Source organism: Rhinoraja longicauda, chromosome 31, assembly GCF_053455715.1.
Source record: "Rhinoraja longicauda isolate Sanriku21f chromosome 31, sRhiLon1.1, whole genome shotgun sequence".
NCBI lineage: Eukaryota > Metazoa > Chordata > Chondrichthyes > Rajiformes > Arhynchobatidae > Rhinoraja > Rhinoraja longicauda.
Genome location: NC_135983.1, coordinates 18,322,216 through 18,340,677, shown reverse-complemented (window position 1 = coordinate 18,340,677; position 18,462 = coordinate 18,322,216). Strand labels below are relative to the sequence as shown.

General features: G+C 39.7%; 1 protein-coding gene across 12 annotated transcripts in view; it reads right to left on the bottom strand.

The window, feature by feature from the left end:
* The window catches only part of gpsm1b (G protein signaling modulator 1b), a 149,316-nt gene that overhangs the window by 8,958 nt on the left and 121,896 nt on the right, over positions 1-18,462 (bottom strand). For all 12 annotated transcript variants that reach the window (XM_078426475.1, XM_078426477.1, XM_078426487.1 and 9 more), the window contains 2 exons: positions 14,555-14,625; positions 13,456-13,632 (listed from right to left, as the gene is read on the bottom strand). In XM_078426475.1, the coding sequence (XP_078282601.1) occupies positions 13,456-13,632; positions 14,555-14,625 (248 nt within the window). The remainder of the gene's footprint in view (positions 1-13,455; positions 13,633-14,554; positions 14,626-18,462) is intronic.

Below are 18,462 nucleotides of genomic sequence, written 5' to 3'. Positions count from 1 at the left end.
TGTCTGATAGGCTTGATGGTTTCTAAATTTATTTTAACACTGTAATGCAATGACGTAAAATGACATAAAACTCAGTAAAATGTAATGTTTGTGACATATCAATGACCATAACTGGCATTTACATGATTTTACAGTCAACATTTTGATTATAAGCTGTGAGTGGGCAGAGCATTCTCAGTTGAATGACTTTTTGTGTAGTCTCATCTGAACACCATTCACTAGTAACAGCACATGATGTGCAGCACAGACAAGCTTGAGCAGAAAGTAAGGCCAGTCCCATCTGATAGATGTGGAAGGAAGTCAACAGTTCATCTTTGCTATTCAGCCCATTTTGCAGGGCACTGCTACTTACCCACGACTGTGCTGCCAAACATAACACCAACCAAATAATCAAATTTGCAGATGACACTACAGTGGTGGGCCTCATCAGAGACAACAATGAGACTGCCTACAGAGAGGAAGTGGCGCAGCTTGTGAACTGGTTAAATCAACAATCTTTCTCTGAACATCACCAAGACCAAAGAGATGATTGTAGACTTCAGTAGAACGCAAGCTGCGCACTCCCACCTGCACATCAATGGCTCCATCATGGAGAGGGTGAGCAACATCAAATTCCTAGGGGTGCACCTTGCAGATGACCTCTCCTGGTATCTCAACACTGCACAACTGGCCGGGAGGGCTCAACAGAGGCTGTACTTCCTCAGGAGGCTGAAACGAGCGAGGCTTCCCCCACCCATCCTTTCTATGTTCTACAGAGATACCATAGAGAGCGTCATGACCAGCCGCATCACCGTCTGGTACGGGAACTGCACCGCATCAGGCGGGAAGATCCTGCAGCGATTAGTCAGGACAGCGGAGAACTTCATCAGGAAGCCTCCCCCATCCATTCTGGACATTTTCAACAAAATATGCCTCCGAAAAGCCTCCAACATTACAAAGGACTCCTCCCACCCCTCCCATGGACTCTTTGCCCCTCTGCCATCCGGCATGAGATACCGGAGCATCAAGGCCAGCACCACCAGAATGTGCGACAGCTTCTTCTCCCAGCTGTTAGAATGATGAACACCCTGCTGCCCCCCAACGGGCACACACACACCTCACCTAAAACACACACACGCAATGCACCGGCACCTTACATCAATATCAACCACTATACAACTTGCACCTCAGCCCCGTGAGGAACGACATTTCGTTCAAATGTATACTTATATGTTCGAATGACAAATAAATAATATATATATTATTATTGACCTATTGATTGAAAAGGCAATCAGAGGTGGGACATGCTAATTTACATTTCCACTTTAATGGAAAAGTGAGGTTCACGTCAAGTTTCAATGGCAAGAATCGTTATACTCTGCAAAATTGGTTCATGCGCATCTCTTAATCTACACCAGTGCTAGAGATTACTTGGAGATTATTTTATTACTGGGTAGACTCATTGTCTATAAAGTGCTTCAGGAAATCTTGAGGTTGTGAGCAGCATAATGGAAATGCATATCTTCTGTTACATAATAGTCTTAATTTACTCTAAAATATCACCCAATTCTTTACAGGTTAACAAGGGTGGCAGTTTGTATAATATATAAAGATATTAATCAGTACACATCAATGACACTCAGATCTTATCAGGGGATCAAAAGAGATTATCAAGAGAGATTCAATGCAATTTTGAGATGTAAATGCGCCCCCTCCCCTCCCCATTGCTCACTGAGAATATAATCTTAAATTTATATCGGATCATTTAAGAGCAAAGTCTGACAAATCGTTTCCATACAAAGAAATCACTCCGCAAGTTGTAGGTAGAGCAACAATTGATAATTTCAACACCAAGACCGATAGATAATTTTAAAGAATTTTCTGGCACGTTCTGATTTGCATGGGTTTAGCTTGTTGTCAGATGGAGCAGGGTGTTGGATGGGAGTGGAATCTGCAAAGCTGTGTGATTCTAAAGGGATCTGGGTTCAGGGTTTGATTCATGACTAATAATAAATCAATTAAACTAAAACATAGCTCCTCAGAAGTGGTGAGTTGCAGAATAGAATCACAGAAAGTTATAGCACAGTCTGAAGAAGGGTCTCGACCCGAAACGTCACCCATTCCTTCTCTCCCGAGATGCTGCCTGACCTGCTGAGTTACTCCAGCATTTTGTGAATAAATCAAGTTATAGCACAGGTTGTGGGCATTCAGACCTGATTTTATTGCAACTTTATGCATGAACAATCCAGCTCATTTAAGCCTTTACCCTCTCCCTGTTTTCCTAACCCCCCACACCCCTAGTTTGCCCTTGAGCATCTGACTCCACTAACCTCCCTCCTCAAAGAGTCAGTGTCTGCACAGGTTTTTCCCTTGTATCACTTTCGGTTCCAAATCAAATTATATTCTATTTGGTTGAAAGCAGTTGTAAAACAGTTCTGTTCCATATTCATGTGATATCCCAAGGTGGTTAGGTTTCATATTTTAATAGGTAATCATTTACAGCATGAGAGAAACATTTTGAATGTGATAAACTGGGCAGCTGCTTCACCTCACGTCTGGCAAGTCACAAATGTGCCTTGCTACATGTCACGGTACACAGCTAAACACTGGTCACATGGATGCAGAATATGGGAAGGAGTGCAGATAAGATGTGTTGTGTTCGACATACACTCTGAAAACCTCATAATCAGCCTCCCACATTGCACAATCATAGCACGAGGAATTATCCTAATCTCAGAGTTATGAAAACACTTAATTTCTTGGCAGGACAAAATGAAGTCTCCATTGTCGATGCTAAAAAAACCCTCACACTTGACAAAACACGGTGCCTCAAAATGGCAAGAGACTTGAGGATGTTATAATAAGAAACAAAATACCGTGCCTGTGACAGCACCTTCTGCAGAACTCGCAATGATGTGGCCAAATTATTTTGAATAACAAAAATAGCAAAGACACAAGTTGATTTGATCAACATTTGAAAATAAAAATAGATAAATTACTTTAAAGTAGGATTCCTCATTGGAATCCAGTCAATTAATTGGCCACTCTGAGATTACCTAACTGAAGTGCTTTCAAACTATGTAGGAAAATAACTGCAGATGCTGGTACAAATCGAAGGTATCACAAAATGCTGGAGTAACTCAGCAGGTCAGGCAGCAGCATCTAGGAGAGAGGGAATGGGTGACGTTTCTGAGGAAGGGTCTCGACCCGAAAGGTCACCCATTCCCTCTCTCCTAGATGCTGCCGGACCTGCTGAGTTACTCCAGCATTTTGTGATGTTTTTAAACTATGCCGCTTCATTTTTCAGATTTGGCAACAAATTTGAATTCATCCTCATGGCTGGGGAACTTAATTACAGTTAATTAAACAAATTTGGAATAAAAAGCCAGCATCAGTATAGTGACTGTAAAACCATGAAAATCCAGAGGGTTCACAAAATTGCATTAAGAAATCTGTTATCATCATACAATTGATTTTTTTTCCAGATCCACAGTAACAGAGTCTTAATTACTCCCTGATATGACCTACCAGGTCCTTCAGTCCAAGAGCTATTAGAATATAGGTTAATAAATGCTGGACTTGCCACACATGTAAAATTCCTACGGACCAATAAGGAAACGTAGACTGCAGCAAAGGAGGTGCTGCTGCAAACAGGCAGCAATAACATCAAAGACCCACATCACCATGGCCATGATCACTCCTATCATGAGAAAGGTGATTCAGATGATCATCAGATTCAAGAACAGCATCTTTACCACAACCATCAGGTTCTTGAACACCACACAATACTGATCTCAACTATAAACTTATATGGACCGTCTTTGGTTGCACTAAAGATTTTTTTTTTTTTTGACTAGTCAGGTGGTGAATCTGTGGAATTCTTTGCCACAGAAGGCTGTAGAGGCCAAGTCAATGGATATTTTTAAGGCAGAGATAGATTCTTGATTTGTATGGGTGTCTGGGGTTATGGGGGGAAGGCAGGGGATTGTGGTTAGGAAGGAGAGATAGATCAGCCATGATTGAATGGTGAAGTTGACTTGATGGGCCGAATGGCCCAATTCTGCTCGTATCACTTATGACTTTAGTACTGTGGTTATTAATTTATTAAATTTTTGTGTATTATATATTGTGTTCACAGATTTATTATGCTGCTGCTAATAAAAAAAATATTATTCCATTGTTGGTACGTACAACAATTAAACACTTGACTCCACTCCAATATTCCTGAGTTGCCTCACTGAACTAACAATTAAAACCTCTCCTTGTTGCATTCTTTCATTTTCAAGTGCTGGTCAATACGATTAATATAAATGTGTACATCATGGTTGGCATGGACAAGGTGTACTGTATGACTCTAACAATCCTTGTAATTTTGAGCATCTCCTTTAAGCTTCTCCTAGATGGGGCGTGTAGATCTCGATATTTCTCTTTTTTTTTCTCCATGATCTCCTGCCATTGCTAACTTCAGGAGATATGGTTCCTGGGGAGTTTGGCCCACTTAGATACTCCAACCTAGCTTTAGTGTGGATGGGGTTTTAGCAGAAGTGAATAATAGCAGGTGAGTTGAATACGTGCAGGACATGTGTAGTCCTGCCTTTCCTCAAACTGATCCAACACCAATCAGTACTGGTCACCCTTCCAATGGATGTCACTGGGTCATGACCAAACCATCCGCCAACTCCAGTTCATGAAGCTGGATCAACCTACAACAACCAAAGATTCCTTGAACTTACAATGCCATCATCGTCTGAAACTACAATAGAATATACAGTATTGTACAGAATATACAGTACAAGAACTAGTGTTTTGGCCCACAATGTCTGCCGACCATGATGCCAAGACTTATCTACCTGCACGTAACCCACATCCCTCCATTCCATGCATATCGATATGCCTATCCAAATGTCACTGATGTGTCTCCTTCAACCATCACCCCTGGCAGCATATACCACGCACACAGCATCCTCTTAAAAAACTTGCCCTGCACCTTTCCTTTATACTTTGCCCCTCTCACCTTAAAGCTATGACCTCTAGTATTTTAGTTTTATCCTGTAAAAAAAAATTCTGACCGTCTTCTACCCTATCTATACTCCTCATAACAATATTATCCTAGGAATAACATTACTTTCAAATCACATACCAACCAGAAATCCATTATGTAATCTTTGTTCCCAGCGAGAAAATATTATAGAATTCCATAATCAAAGAACCATTGGGATTTCCACCACATGGAGTGCTTATTAACCTTTTTGCAAGGGCAATAAGATACGAGCCTTTGTCAAAATTGCCCTCCCACCCATTAAACACTGCAGCACACTTGCAGACTGAGATTTCAACAAAGGAAACTGAGACTAATCCAAGGCTCATCAAATTTAATAGATATTTAAATAAAACAAGAGGGGAGCTGAAAAGGTTTGCCTTAATAATGGTGATTAAAATCCACTGTTTTAAAATACTGGAGATTAAAATCCACTGCCTTAAAGGAAGCAGGTTCAAGAGTAACTTCAATCGAGTTCCCTCGTGGGAAAGGAAATAACTGTAGGATCACTGGGTCTCCTGCTATCCTTTACATTTCAAAGAAACATCATGCAAATAACACACATTGTAAAGGCAGAAGACCCTAAGGCTAAGGGCAGCAATGTCGAATAAATGGATACTGGTGACCCATCCATGATATATTGCAACATTTTAATAAACCTGTTTACATATCAAGAAATTCTTTCAATAAGCAACTTTTGATAAATTCTCACAAAGGTTATCACATAAATTCTCTTCCCTATCTGACATCAACTCCAATCTAAAACTGGAGATATTAAAAGTTTGAACAAATGATTTCTAAGTGCCAAGCAACATTATATATTTCCAGTCGATAGTGGTGCTTGTGGGTCCTGTAATTGTGGTTGCAGTTATTTGATATCATCTTCAGGCCACGGGAGAAACGGTGACAAGCATGGCACAGTCTTAATTACTGCAGCAGAATGTTAAACCAACTGCAGAATAATATGGAGGCAACTGTATTATCCTGTAAGATCTGGTGAGAACATGATTACAGAGCACAGGACCAGGCCTTTTGTCCCAAAATGTCCATGCCAAACATGATGTCAAGTTAAACTAATCTCAGCTTCCTGCAGAGGTCCACATCCCACCCCTCTCTCAGTATATCCAAAAGCCTCTAATGCCACTTTCCTATCTGCCTCCACTACCACCCCTGGCAGAGTGTTCCACATACCCACCTCTCCGTAAAACAAAAACTTACCCCGCACATCTCCTTTAAAGTTTGCTCCTCTCACCTAAAACCATGCCCCTCCAAAGTTTGACATTTCCAATCTCGGGGAAAAAAGGTTCGGACTGTCTAGCTTATCTATAACTCATAGAATTTCATATACTTCTATCAGATTGTCGATCAATTCTGTATTAAGAGTTTTTGAAGCAGAACAAGATTTATCAAAAAAACATTTTGAATATCCGGAGAGATACAAATTGAACAAACCAAATGTCTTAAAGTAGCTATTGGTTCCACTTGGAACCTTCAGCGATGGAGGACAGAGTGTAATTTGGTCGAGTCCAACAAACTGTGAAACACTTAGTATAAGAAAATAACTGCAGATGCTGGTACAAATCGATTTATTCACAAAATGCTGGAGTAACTCAGCAGGTCAGGCAGCATCTCGGGAGAGAAGGAGTGGGTGACGTTTCGGGTCGAGACCCTTCTTCTGAGTCTGAAGAAGGGTCTCGACCCGAAACGTCACCCATTCCTTCTCTCCCGAGATGCTGCCTGACCTGCTGAGTTACTCCAGCATTTTGTGAATAAACTGTGAAACACTGACAGTTTGTCGAACAAAACCGTGAATTTTCGCATTAGCTAACATTTGGCATGCTGTGATGAGTCTGTTGCACCGTAAATGCTTTTGGCAATTCTGGTCAAGGCCGTTCTGGTACTGCATAAAAATAAAGTAAAACCGTTCAATGCAAAAAAAAAACAAAGATTTATACCAGTTCAATGGAGCAGCTGATGACCATGCAGGAACTTGTTTAATGTTGCAGAAAAGAGCATGAGAAAAAAAATATTTCTCAGCATCAATCAAAAATTAACAGGGTGGAAATTTTCCAGCATGGGTTCACGAACAAAGCCCAGACTCTCCCATTTTAAAATTTAACAGGTTTCTGAACAATTTGCAAGGTTCGGTCCCTCACAGCTAAGGAAGGAGTCCTTGGATCTAGAGATTTAATTTCCTGACTGTGTTCTCTTTGGGAGGATGATATTCTGAATACTGTCAGCTGAATGTGTCCGCTAACATTGTCTAATCAAAGTGCTGACACTGACAACGCCAAGAAAAGCAACTACGAATCTGAACTTAACAAATAAATCCACACTTGGACACAATCTCAGCCATCAATAACTTAACAGCCTTCTTAAGAAATGATTAACTACAAAAATTTATTCTAGTGCATATAAAAATTCCACCATTAATGCCCTTTCAGAAAGTTCCTTAAGTTCAGGTACAGTTCCAAATGAGTACAATGATTCTCTCTGATGCATTTGGTACATACGTGAATATTTTCTTGGACTATCTAAATCATAGGGATTCAAAATTATCCAGTTAAATATTTAATTTTTACCACTTTAATTCTATCTTCACAAATCATAAACAAAATGATCGTAATGTGAAGAATAAACACGTTCTTGAATGTGATAATGTTGAAAAGATTAAGATATCCAGCCAATACAGCCACGAGTATACAAATTCAGAGATTCATGCTAAAGTGCAGGACTGTCTGAAGAAGGGTCTTGACATCACCCATTCCTTCTCTCCAGAGATGCTGCCTGTCCCGCTGAGTTACTCCAGCATTTTGTGCCTATCTTCAGAACTGTTGTAAAGTTGGGCAAAAGGAAACTTGTGTACGGTTTAGTGAGTTGAAATCACAGGGCCTTTAAGGGATAGAAACCAAGCAGGAAAGAAACCAAGCAGGGAATTAGGCAGGTCAAAGGGCCCATGAAATGTCATTGGCGAGTTGGATTGAAGAAAATGCAAGACTTTTTATACATATATTAAAAACAAGAGGGTAATTAGGGACAAGACCAGACTGCTCAAGGACAAAGATGGGAATTTAGAGTTAAAGGATGTAGGTGAGGTCCTACACGAGTACTTCACATCTGAATTCACCAAGGAGAAGGACATAGTGGATAGTGAGATCAGGGTGGAGTGTAGGAATATGTCAGGAGGTGGTATTGGGTGTCTTGAAAACCATTAAGGTGGATAAATCCCCAGTGCTAGTTCATGAACTGAAATTATATACTTCGATCCAAATCTCACATTGATTCCTAGTATTCTATTTATATTCCTCTTTAAATTATGTCCAATTCCTTCTCAATAGGCATCCGTGAAGCATTCCTAACTCCAATGACTTGAAAAATATCAACACCGATTCTTTCAATAGTCTGCTAATCATCCTCACGCCGTGATGTTCTCTTGAGCTCTGATGAATGTAGGGAAACTGAGCTCTGAAACATGGACTGCATTGTAAAAATCAAATGCCTCCAGTCTGAGCTCATACAAGTCTGCATTGTGAGATCTGCAAAGTTTCAGCATGGATTCCTCAGTACGACTGCGCTCACAATAGTTTATGGCTTTCCCATTACTAACAGTGGATGAGTTGAACTAATGCATTATCTTTTCACCTCTGGGATCAGCATTTTGATTGCGGACCTCATAGGTTGTGTGACAATCTTCCTCTGCAACTAATGGCTACCAGATATCCTACTGTGATTACGTTCTCTTTAACCTTTTCAATGCCCTCATTTCAAGTGGTAAAAGTCACCCCCTCAACATCAATCTTTATTCATAGTTATAACTTAATATTCCCAGTATTATTTGAGTAAACCTGTGCTGTATGCAATCCACGATCCTTCCTGTAAAGTCTACCTAGATATAATCAAAGGACAAATCTATTCCCGTGCCGTGCGACATAAAACAGTACAGCAGAGGAACAGGCCCTTCAGTCCGTGATGTTAAACTGCAGAGAGTGAACATTTTGAATTCATTTTATGAAAGCACGATGTTCTCACTTGAAATCCATACACAAATTCTGGTTTTGTTGTGCTTTGCAAAAAAAGCACAGTGCAGTAACGACTTTTGGAATACAGTACAATTCATTCTTGGCAAACTTTTTGGCAAAATGCATACCTTGTTTCTTGCCCGGTGTCCGAGTCTACTGTTTTTCTGTCATCCTTTAGGCGAACAACCAACGTTTATATTTAGAGCTTTTCAAGATCTCAGAAATTCTAAAGTGCTTTACAGCCACTAAACTATCAGTGTTCAGTGCAGGAACATGTTCCTACTTTTGGCATGAAGTGTTTGCATCAAGCATTCCTAGATTGTGCATGACCAGAAACAAAATAAGATTTGCTCTGTTCTTTTCCAGCAAAGTGTTGTGAATCCAAACTCAGTATTGCTTATCCTCTCGACTTTTCACTTCAGTTTACTTTCCATGTACTTCAACTACCTCTTCACTGCTTGCGTAGGAGAGATTGACAACTCAGTGCAGCACTGACGTAGCTTGTGCCTTTTGTACAATGCTTAAAAAGTATGACAGTAATACCAAGCAGTAATAAACATTTAAACAACTAATACATGATTTGCTTCTAACATACGAAACAGGAGCGAATGTACGCTTGTGATGAACTGACTATGAATTTAGTTTAGTTTAGCTCAGTTGAGTTGAGTTGAGTTTAGAGATACAGCACGGAAACAGGCCGTTTGGCCCACCGGGTCCACACCGACCAACAATCCTCGCACATTGACAATATCTTACACACACTAGGGACAAATTACACATATACCAAGCCAATTTACCTACATACCTGTACATCTTTGGATTGCGGGAAGAAACTGAAGATCTCAGAGAAATCCCATGCGGTCACGGGGAGAATGTACAAACTCCATAAAGACAGCACCCGTAGTCAGGATCGAACCCGGCTCTCCGGCGCTGCAAGCACTGTAAGGCAGCACTCTACCGCTGCACCACCATGGCACCCTGTCATGCACTGTCTTTCTCTAATAAAGTTCAATATACTGACTTATCTACACATGTGAGACTGTGACGAGAATGCATGTACTTTACATAATGTCGTTGAATTGATGCAAGGACTAATCATTTTACCTTCATTTTCTAGCATAAAAGAAACATAGATTAATCACGTAATTTTTTTAATAGTTTAATAGGATATTGGGCTTGAGAAAAGCTTTTTATTGAATTTGCAACTGTAGAAATGCTTTTATTGTCTTGTCAGCCTAAAATTCATTGTGGCCAGTCAAATGCAGGTACAGCAGCCTGGGAGAGATGTTAAGTCTCCCATCTGGTGTTGGGTCCTGGCAAGAAAGAGATGCAGGAAACCAAGAACAAAACAGCACAGTGAAGGAAGGTCACTTGATTGGTACTTGTCAGTATCGTCCCAAAAACAAAACCTCGCCAAGATCAAATCCTGCCCAGGTGTGGGTAATATCTGAACACAGGTAGTGGATTTGGTGAAACTAAAGAGCAGAGTAATTGTTTGAACTACGTAATAATTTAATTTGCATTTTTGCATTTTTTGGCATTGACAGAAAATAAGTCAATGGCTACTTTTAGCTGACTATAAATCAACCACTTTTGATCGCTGACTATTTTAAATACTGGATAAAATAACTTTTTTTAAATTCTAAGAAAACTTACCACATATTTTGCAAAATGGAAGGAGTCCATTTAGTGCCTCATATGGATTTTCCCTTACATGCATCAATATTTATTCATGTCAACTTTTCTCTGGCCAAAGATCTAACCAAAGTAGATACATTACTGATATGATGATTTTAGTGCTGGTTGATGAAAATAAACTTATCACAACGAATCACATTCTTCAACTATGAACAACAAAGAGCCCAAATCTAAGGCGCAAGCTATTTCAATCTGGAATCTCAAACATTTTTGCAACTTCCGATGGACTTTTACCACTGAACTCTCTCTGGTCACTTTACACAAACAGCAATTCAGTGAAAGCCCTGAACATATTTTTCCTTCTGCTGGACTGAATGTTGAATTATATTTGTTAATAGATATTTTGTAAATGAGGAATAGCTGTGAAACTCACCAAAAAGCATTCAGGTTTGGAAAGCAATTGCGCAAACTGCCATTTGAAGCATCAATTCTGATTCTGTAGTTGTTTGAATGTTCCATATGTTCCTTTGGGCCCACATTTATAAAAACATTTTCAATGTAGTCTAATTTTATCAGAAGATTATTTCCACAGCTGCGGAAGTCCTCTCCTTTATATCGTCAAATGAAAGTGGGAACTCCCACAATTAGTCACCTGAGAATTTAACTAAATTATAAGGCCCAAAGACAGTGAGGTTGCTTTGAATTTGTACCGAAGCTTCCAGATCTACCGTACAAATATTTGTTACTGCCTTATGTGGCCAATGCCTTATGCCAGCTACTGTTTCAGAATGTACTCAGCCTTAGCCTTCAACATTTATTTTGGCAAGATGTTGAATATTTGCTGAATAGCTAGATATTACATTTGAGCTCCTTAGAGGTGATGGTCACGAGAGAAAGATGAGGAGGAAGAAAGAAGGGTTTCAAAGGTAGACAGACATAACTGAATGAGATGGTTGTAGCGATGTATGTGCTTTTATTTAAAAACTAAAATCACACAGGTCCAGTTCTGTTAGTCAACTAACAGAACACAATGAATAATTTATATTTCTTACTAAAAATGTTAATTATTCATTTTATCTATCAATTACAGGCATCAAGGCATAATATGTCCATCCCACCCTTGCCAGCTCTTTGAAAAAGCTATCTTTAAATCGTTCCATGTTTCCTGCTCTCCCCCAAAGCAGCGACATTTTCTCCTTTAAGTAGATAACTAATTTCCTTTCCAGAGTTACTAATAAATCTGCTTCCATCAACCTTCCAGGCAGCAGATTCAATATATGCAGCAGAGTCATACCCATTCTAAATTTCACTGCTAGCTTCTATAAGGGTAATGTCCACTTTTCAACATGTTCTTCCATCAATTATGTTGCTCTTATCCACTCAGATGGGTTTATAAGAGTGTTACGTTTAGCTAGACAGAAATCCCACCATTTACAAAAAAAAATCCAACTACCTCTTCTGGTGTCACTACTATAGTTATTTAAAAATATAAAATTCTCCTAACTGGTGTAATCGGTCAGTCTACTGCATAAGCATGTCAGTGGACTTGGATGATGAGGCAGGAGAAAGGGCAGGGGGCAATGTTAGATGGCTGGGAGCAACGGTGGAGAGGATCATGGAGAGGAGATGGAGGCTGGGAGTTAAAGGAGGACAGTGGAAGTCAGATAAGGAGGAATATGGGTAGAAGAGGAGAAAGGCATGCGAGGATAGTTGTTTGTGGAGGAGAGAGCAGGGGATAAATACAGAAGGAAAGAGGGGCAGTGAGGGAGAGGAGGCTGGCGGGAGAGCGAGGGGCAGATGGACTACAGTTGAAGGGTTGGTGATAATGATGGAGGTGGAATGTGGGCTAGAAGGGAAGGATGGAAGAACAGAGGAATACAAGAAAATATGAGCAGTGGTCCGCCAGACCGCTCAAGCCTGCCTCAACATTCAATATGATCATGGCTGATCAATGCTGGTCTTAACTAGTGTGCCAGTTCCCTAGAATCTACAATTCCTCAATCTTTCAAATATTTATCTATCTCCATTTTAAGTACGTCTAATGATCTGACCTCCACTACTCACATAGACAGAATTCCAGAGTCACTTTCCCCCGAGAGAAGACTTGTTTACGCAGCTCAGTTTTAAATGATCAGCCCTTATTTTGTAGCTCTGTTGTCTTGCTTGTGTCTCTTCCACTGGTGAAAACATCGCAACATCTATTGAATCCCCTCAGGGTCTTACATATTTGAATAACGTCACTCCTCATTCATCTCAACCTCAAGCAAAAGACTAAAAGTGTCTTGCCTTTCTTGGTAGGGCGACCTTCGCAACATTGGAATTAGGACAATCATCTTTATGCTATGGCGTCTTCACATTTTTCTATTAAAATGCATCACTTTACTTTTCTCTGCATTAAACTTCATCTGCCACGCACCTGCCCATTACAACTGCCTGTCCATGTACTCTGTATTATCAAATTGAATTATAGTCAAGTTGATTGCAAATAAAAAGGGCCCCTAGCCTTTGATAAAGCTTCCATGTGTGCAACATGTGCACGTTTAATGGATGTTCAGCAAAGCAGCAGTGATAATAATACATCCATTCAACGTTCACATCTGACACAACTGTTACCACACGAAGCACCCATCAGATGTACAGCACTTTGGTCAACGTGGGTTGTTTTTAAATGTGCTATACAAATAAAATTGACTTGACTTGACTTGACTTGACATACACAATCACAGGTACAAATCACAATGTCAAATGTTGATGTGATAAATACAAGTTCAGGACACTTACCATTGGGGCCACTTGAACTCTAACATCATTGGCATCCACCAAAGGCAACAATGTATTGGCTCCTTGTTTATTTTCTGAGTTGAACTTTTTATTCCTTAGTTTACCAATCTGGGGTGTTTTAACTGTGCCTTCAAGATCATTGGAATGGTACTCTCCAGTTAGTTCTCCATTTTGGTCCTTAAAAATTGTAAATCAGATGTAAATAGAAAATTATATAATATAGAGATAAGATTTTCAATTGGAAAGTAATCATAAATTGCACCTAAAAGATGTGTCAGACATTGCATGTCAGGTGATATTTAATTCCTAGCTAAATATATCCTGAGCAGCCATGTCAAGACAATGAAATCTCACAATTCTGACCAGGGATTCATGGTCAGTTCCAAGAACATCTGGTTGATCCAGAGAACTGAATCCTGGTGCAGTGGGAAGGCTTGTGGAAAACCAAACAGAAATGATTTTGGTCTGACTCACGTAAAATTTCCAATTCTATTAGCATTGTTTGACTGTTTCCGTTTGGATTGTACGGATGGAACAAGTGGAACTACACATCAACATCTTGGCTTTGGCATTTGATCCTCTTAAAAACGAATACTGCAGTTCAGAAATTTCATAATGTGTAAACAGGACTCACCAGGTCAGCAATTAACTGGTAATACATCTCTAGGATATCTTATTGTGACATTGCAAGCAAAGGCCTGTGTATGCTACCAATGCTATCCTGTTTGGTCCTATTAGAATGGTTTGCTTTGAAAAGCAGTGATAAACTATTCCAGTTATTTCACAATTGATCCTTTCCCAACATGTTTCACATCACAGCACCTCCACCACTTTCATAACTTACAATATTATGCATGGGGGAAAACCCTGCAGCTTCATATTGTTCTTCTCTACTGAATGCTCATTTTGTGGCAAGATTTTCCTTCCTCTTTCATGAAAAACATGCTTAAAACGTATGCACTTGCTGCCATGTTGGTCATACTCCCTCTTATACCAATTTATTCTTGTATCCTTTCTTAAAACAAATAAATCAAATTAGAGGTTAATTTTTTTCCCTAAACATGCTTTTATGATTGTCAATGAAAATAAATCACCTCACCTTATCTGGTGAAAACTTGACCACGTTCATGTTCTCCATGCTGTACCGGGCCGCAATTCTTGGCCGTGCTCCTAAAGCACAAGAAGATCAAACCGAGTTAAATCAGGTTTATTAATGTTATGTTTATTCATTGGAAGCAATGACCTTATTTCAACCCAAGTTAATCAAGTCAGTGCGTAATCAACATTTGACTAATGCATCAAAATTGAACAATGCTGCTCAGAGTATAAATGACAATGTCAACTTGTTTTCCGATCGGAACTTATTGTCCTCGACACTATCAATTAACTATCTTGCCAATCAATGCTAGCAACACTGAGTTCCTCCAAAATCTCAAAGGCAGTCAAAGGTGTTCTGCAACAGTCAACCTGCTCAAATTTTGGATTTTAATTCTCTATTGAATCAACAGTATAGTCAGTTCTTCCCCCCCAGCATCTTTCCACAATGGGCACTCATGCCAACCTTGCTGTTCCTCATTCACCCAATCTTCTCAATCTAATAAGGGAATTCAGTGATGGATCTCAGATTGAACTGCCCTGTATTCTGCTGGGTGGACCTACGCAATGTATGTTTAATTTACTTTAGTTTAGAGATCCAGCTTGGAAACAGTCCAAGTCCATGCCGACCATAATCCATTCACACTAGCTCCATGTTATCCCACTTTTTCACCCACTTCCTACACTCTCAGAGAAATTTACAGAGGTCAACTAAACGATAGACCCGAATATTTTTGGGATGTGGGAGGAAAACGGATCTTACAGAGGAATCAAACGAGATCACTCGGAGAACGTACAAACTTCACACAGATAGCATTGAAGATCAGGTTTAAACCCAGGTCTCTGACACTCAGATATCAACATGACCAGCTGCACCCTGTTGTTGATATAGTTTGCATCAGCCTACTTCAAATAAAGACGGGGGAAAGATAATCTTGCTTCTATGAAAAAGGGCCCATGCTTTCAAGACATAGCAGAATACTTTACAGACAGATTTTGAAACTTGACACAAGCAATTGGCACACATCCCACAAGTAGTAGTGTTGAATAGCTAGTTATTGGAAGTTGATCAGGATTCTTTGGATTTGTAAATTTTCCGATTGAGTGGTCATTAATATCAGCACCATCCAAATATTAGACGAAAGCCACTTACAAAACTGGCCAACACAATTCAACATCCAGATCCTATCTACATTTTCATCAACACATCAATAAATATAATATATCTTTGGAACTGTATAATTTGGGTAAGCATTGTAAATAGTCTATGTACAGTTTCTGTCACCAATAAGCTTGTGCATTATATTTAACAAGACCCAATGCAAGGTTGGAGCGCACCACTCCATCTTCCATCAGGGCATGTTGCTGACATCGGGACTCACTATTCAATTCTATAGCATTAAGCACAGTGTACTCCCCCCACCCCACCCCTCCCTCCCTCCCTCCCTCCCTCCCTCCCTCCCTCCCTAATACAGCAGTTTGGGTAACGGAAATTCACCATTACACAAATTATTACCAAATAATTTGAAATGTTGAATAAAATTAACTTTGGTGGAATTTCTGTGAGAGAAAAAAAAAATGCGAAAGAAACAAATTTTGTCCATTTTTGGTCAAAGGTTCAGGGAAAATCACGATACAATGGTTTTGAGGAAAGCACTCTACAATATACACAGGTGCATTGTAACTTGCTTTCTCTGTTTGTATCAGAGATGGCCATCCCCATTGTGTTATTCTCTCTTCGTTAGCATAGTCTCATCCACTGGGCATGTCCTGACATTCTGATCTTCATTGTTTTTTGTGCTCCTTTGTATTCTCTGTCTCTGACTACCCCAAATGTCTTCTACAACATAAAAAAAGACACAAAGTGCTGGAGTAACTCAGCGGGTCAGGCAGCATCTCTTGAGAAAAAGGATGGGTGACGTTTCAAGTCTGGGACTTTCTTCAGACTTCGGGTCGGGACCCTTCTTCAAACAAAGATTGGACTAGGACCTTTCTTCCGTCCATGCGTTCTCAACCTCTGCAACTCAGAATTAATTTATTTTCCCCCTTTCTGACGAAAAGTCCTCAACATTAAATGTTGATTTAAACATTAAATCTTTCTACAGATGCTGCCAGACCGACTGAGTGTTTGCAAAATTTTGTTTTCATTTCAGATTTCCAGCCTCTGCATATGCCTTCACTTCCTCATTCCCCCAACCCTCCAACAACAGCACCATCAACAAAAGCAAAACATGGCATAAATTTGTTAGAGCTTAATGTGCATTACAGTTCCAAACCTTACAGCCTGCCCATGTCTTGCCACAGTAGTAATGTCTATAAAGAGTTTTTTACACAATTGTTTTCTCTTGAACATTAGAGCAGCAATAAACAGCATGAAAGTAAACAGTATAGATTGAGGCAACAGAGAGAGAAATTATCTTATTTTGACTCCAACAAAATATGTGTGGCAAGCTGCACTTCACATCATTCTTTTTAATCCTAGTATCGTTTGGTTTCCTGATTTTTGGGTTAGGATTGCTGCTAAGATCTATATTTATTACACATATTGAGAAGATGTTAATGGGTCATTGTCTGCTTTATCTGCTGCAATCTGTGCGGTGAAGCTGTTCCCTCTTCAACATGCATTCATAAAATCTTACCTCATCGATACGCAATATCCATGTTGGGATGATATGCAATTCTGAATGAGCTGCTTCGGCGATGGTGTTCCCATGCATATAATCAGGTGACAGAACACGCAAGGAAACAAGGATTTTTGTCCCAGCGTGAGGGAACTTGAGAGAGAAACACATTACTTCCAAGTTGTCAGATCAACACAGTTCCACTGGCAAAGGCCAGTGAGCAGGTTGTCCGAGTTAGTGGTGGCTCAAGTCCAAGCACAAGGAAGGAATTTGGCAAAAATGAAATAAACAAATTTACTGGTGCATATTACCTCTATATCAGTATGTTTATTGGTATATTATATTGGTATATTGGTATATTTATTTGTATATTACCAATATCTGTAAATTTACTGAAATAGAGGTAATATACACCATCAGTAAATTTGTTTATTTCATTTTTGCCAATATCAGAGACACCATTCATATTGGTGTTCTTATAAGGGTCAAATATGGCAGAGTAAGGGAGTATTTTTTTAATCCAAAAGACTTAACCGACTGTGTTCAAAGACCAAAGATATATTTTCATAAATCAATACAACTGCTTGATAAGGCACTGTGACTGTTATTTGGGAATTTTGTACGTTCAAATGCTTATTCTATGCCAGTCATTGGGGAAAGCATAAAATATATATCCTGCCAACTCGAAGAATTCCAGCAAAAAAGAACTGATGGGTGAGTTAGGCCATTGCCGGCTCTGTTCCAATCATTGCACGGACGCAGAGAAATCTGAGTCACGGAATCGTGCTGGCAGTCAGCTCTCAGATCTGACACGTAAACAGCAAAAGAACCAACATCAAGCACCGTGTGGTTCTATGTGTGCTCGTTGGCGCATGTACAATGTAGAGGCCAGCTAACCTAAAAGCTCTGGAGCCTTCTAAATACAGGCTTTGTTTTTATTTTTCTTCAGGGTCCAACTCAGCAAATTTGTATTTCTCGGATAACAGCCCTCAGTAAATGACAGGGTGACTCATTTACCATTTTACATATCAAAGTAAGGAATTAATTCTCTGCTCCTGAAGGAAAAGCATTTATTCTTGCAGCAATTGTGGAACGAGCAACAGAGCTACCATTTCAGGTCCTAGGCTGTTCCTCACAACCCGGAAAGAGAGAAAACAAGTTAGTTTCAAGTTGCAGCGAGACTGGGGGAAGGACAGATATGGCAAAGTGAATATTTCTGATGTTGTTGCAAATAAGCTGTAAATGTGGTTATCTGACCGATAGGTTAAAGGGGACACGAAGGAACTGATGA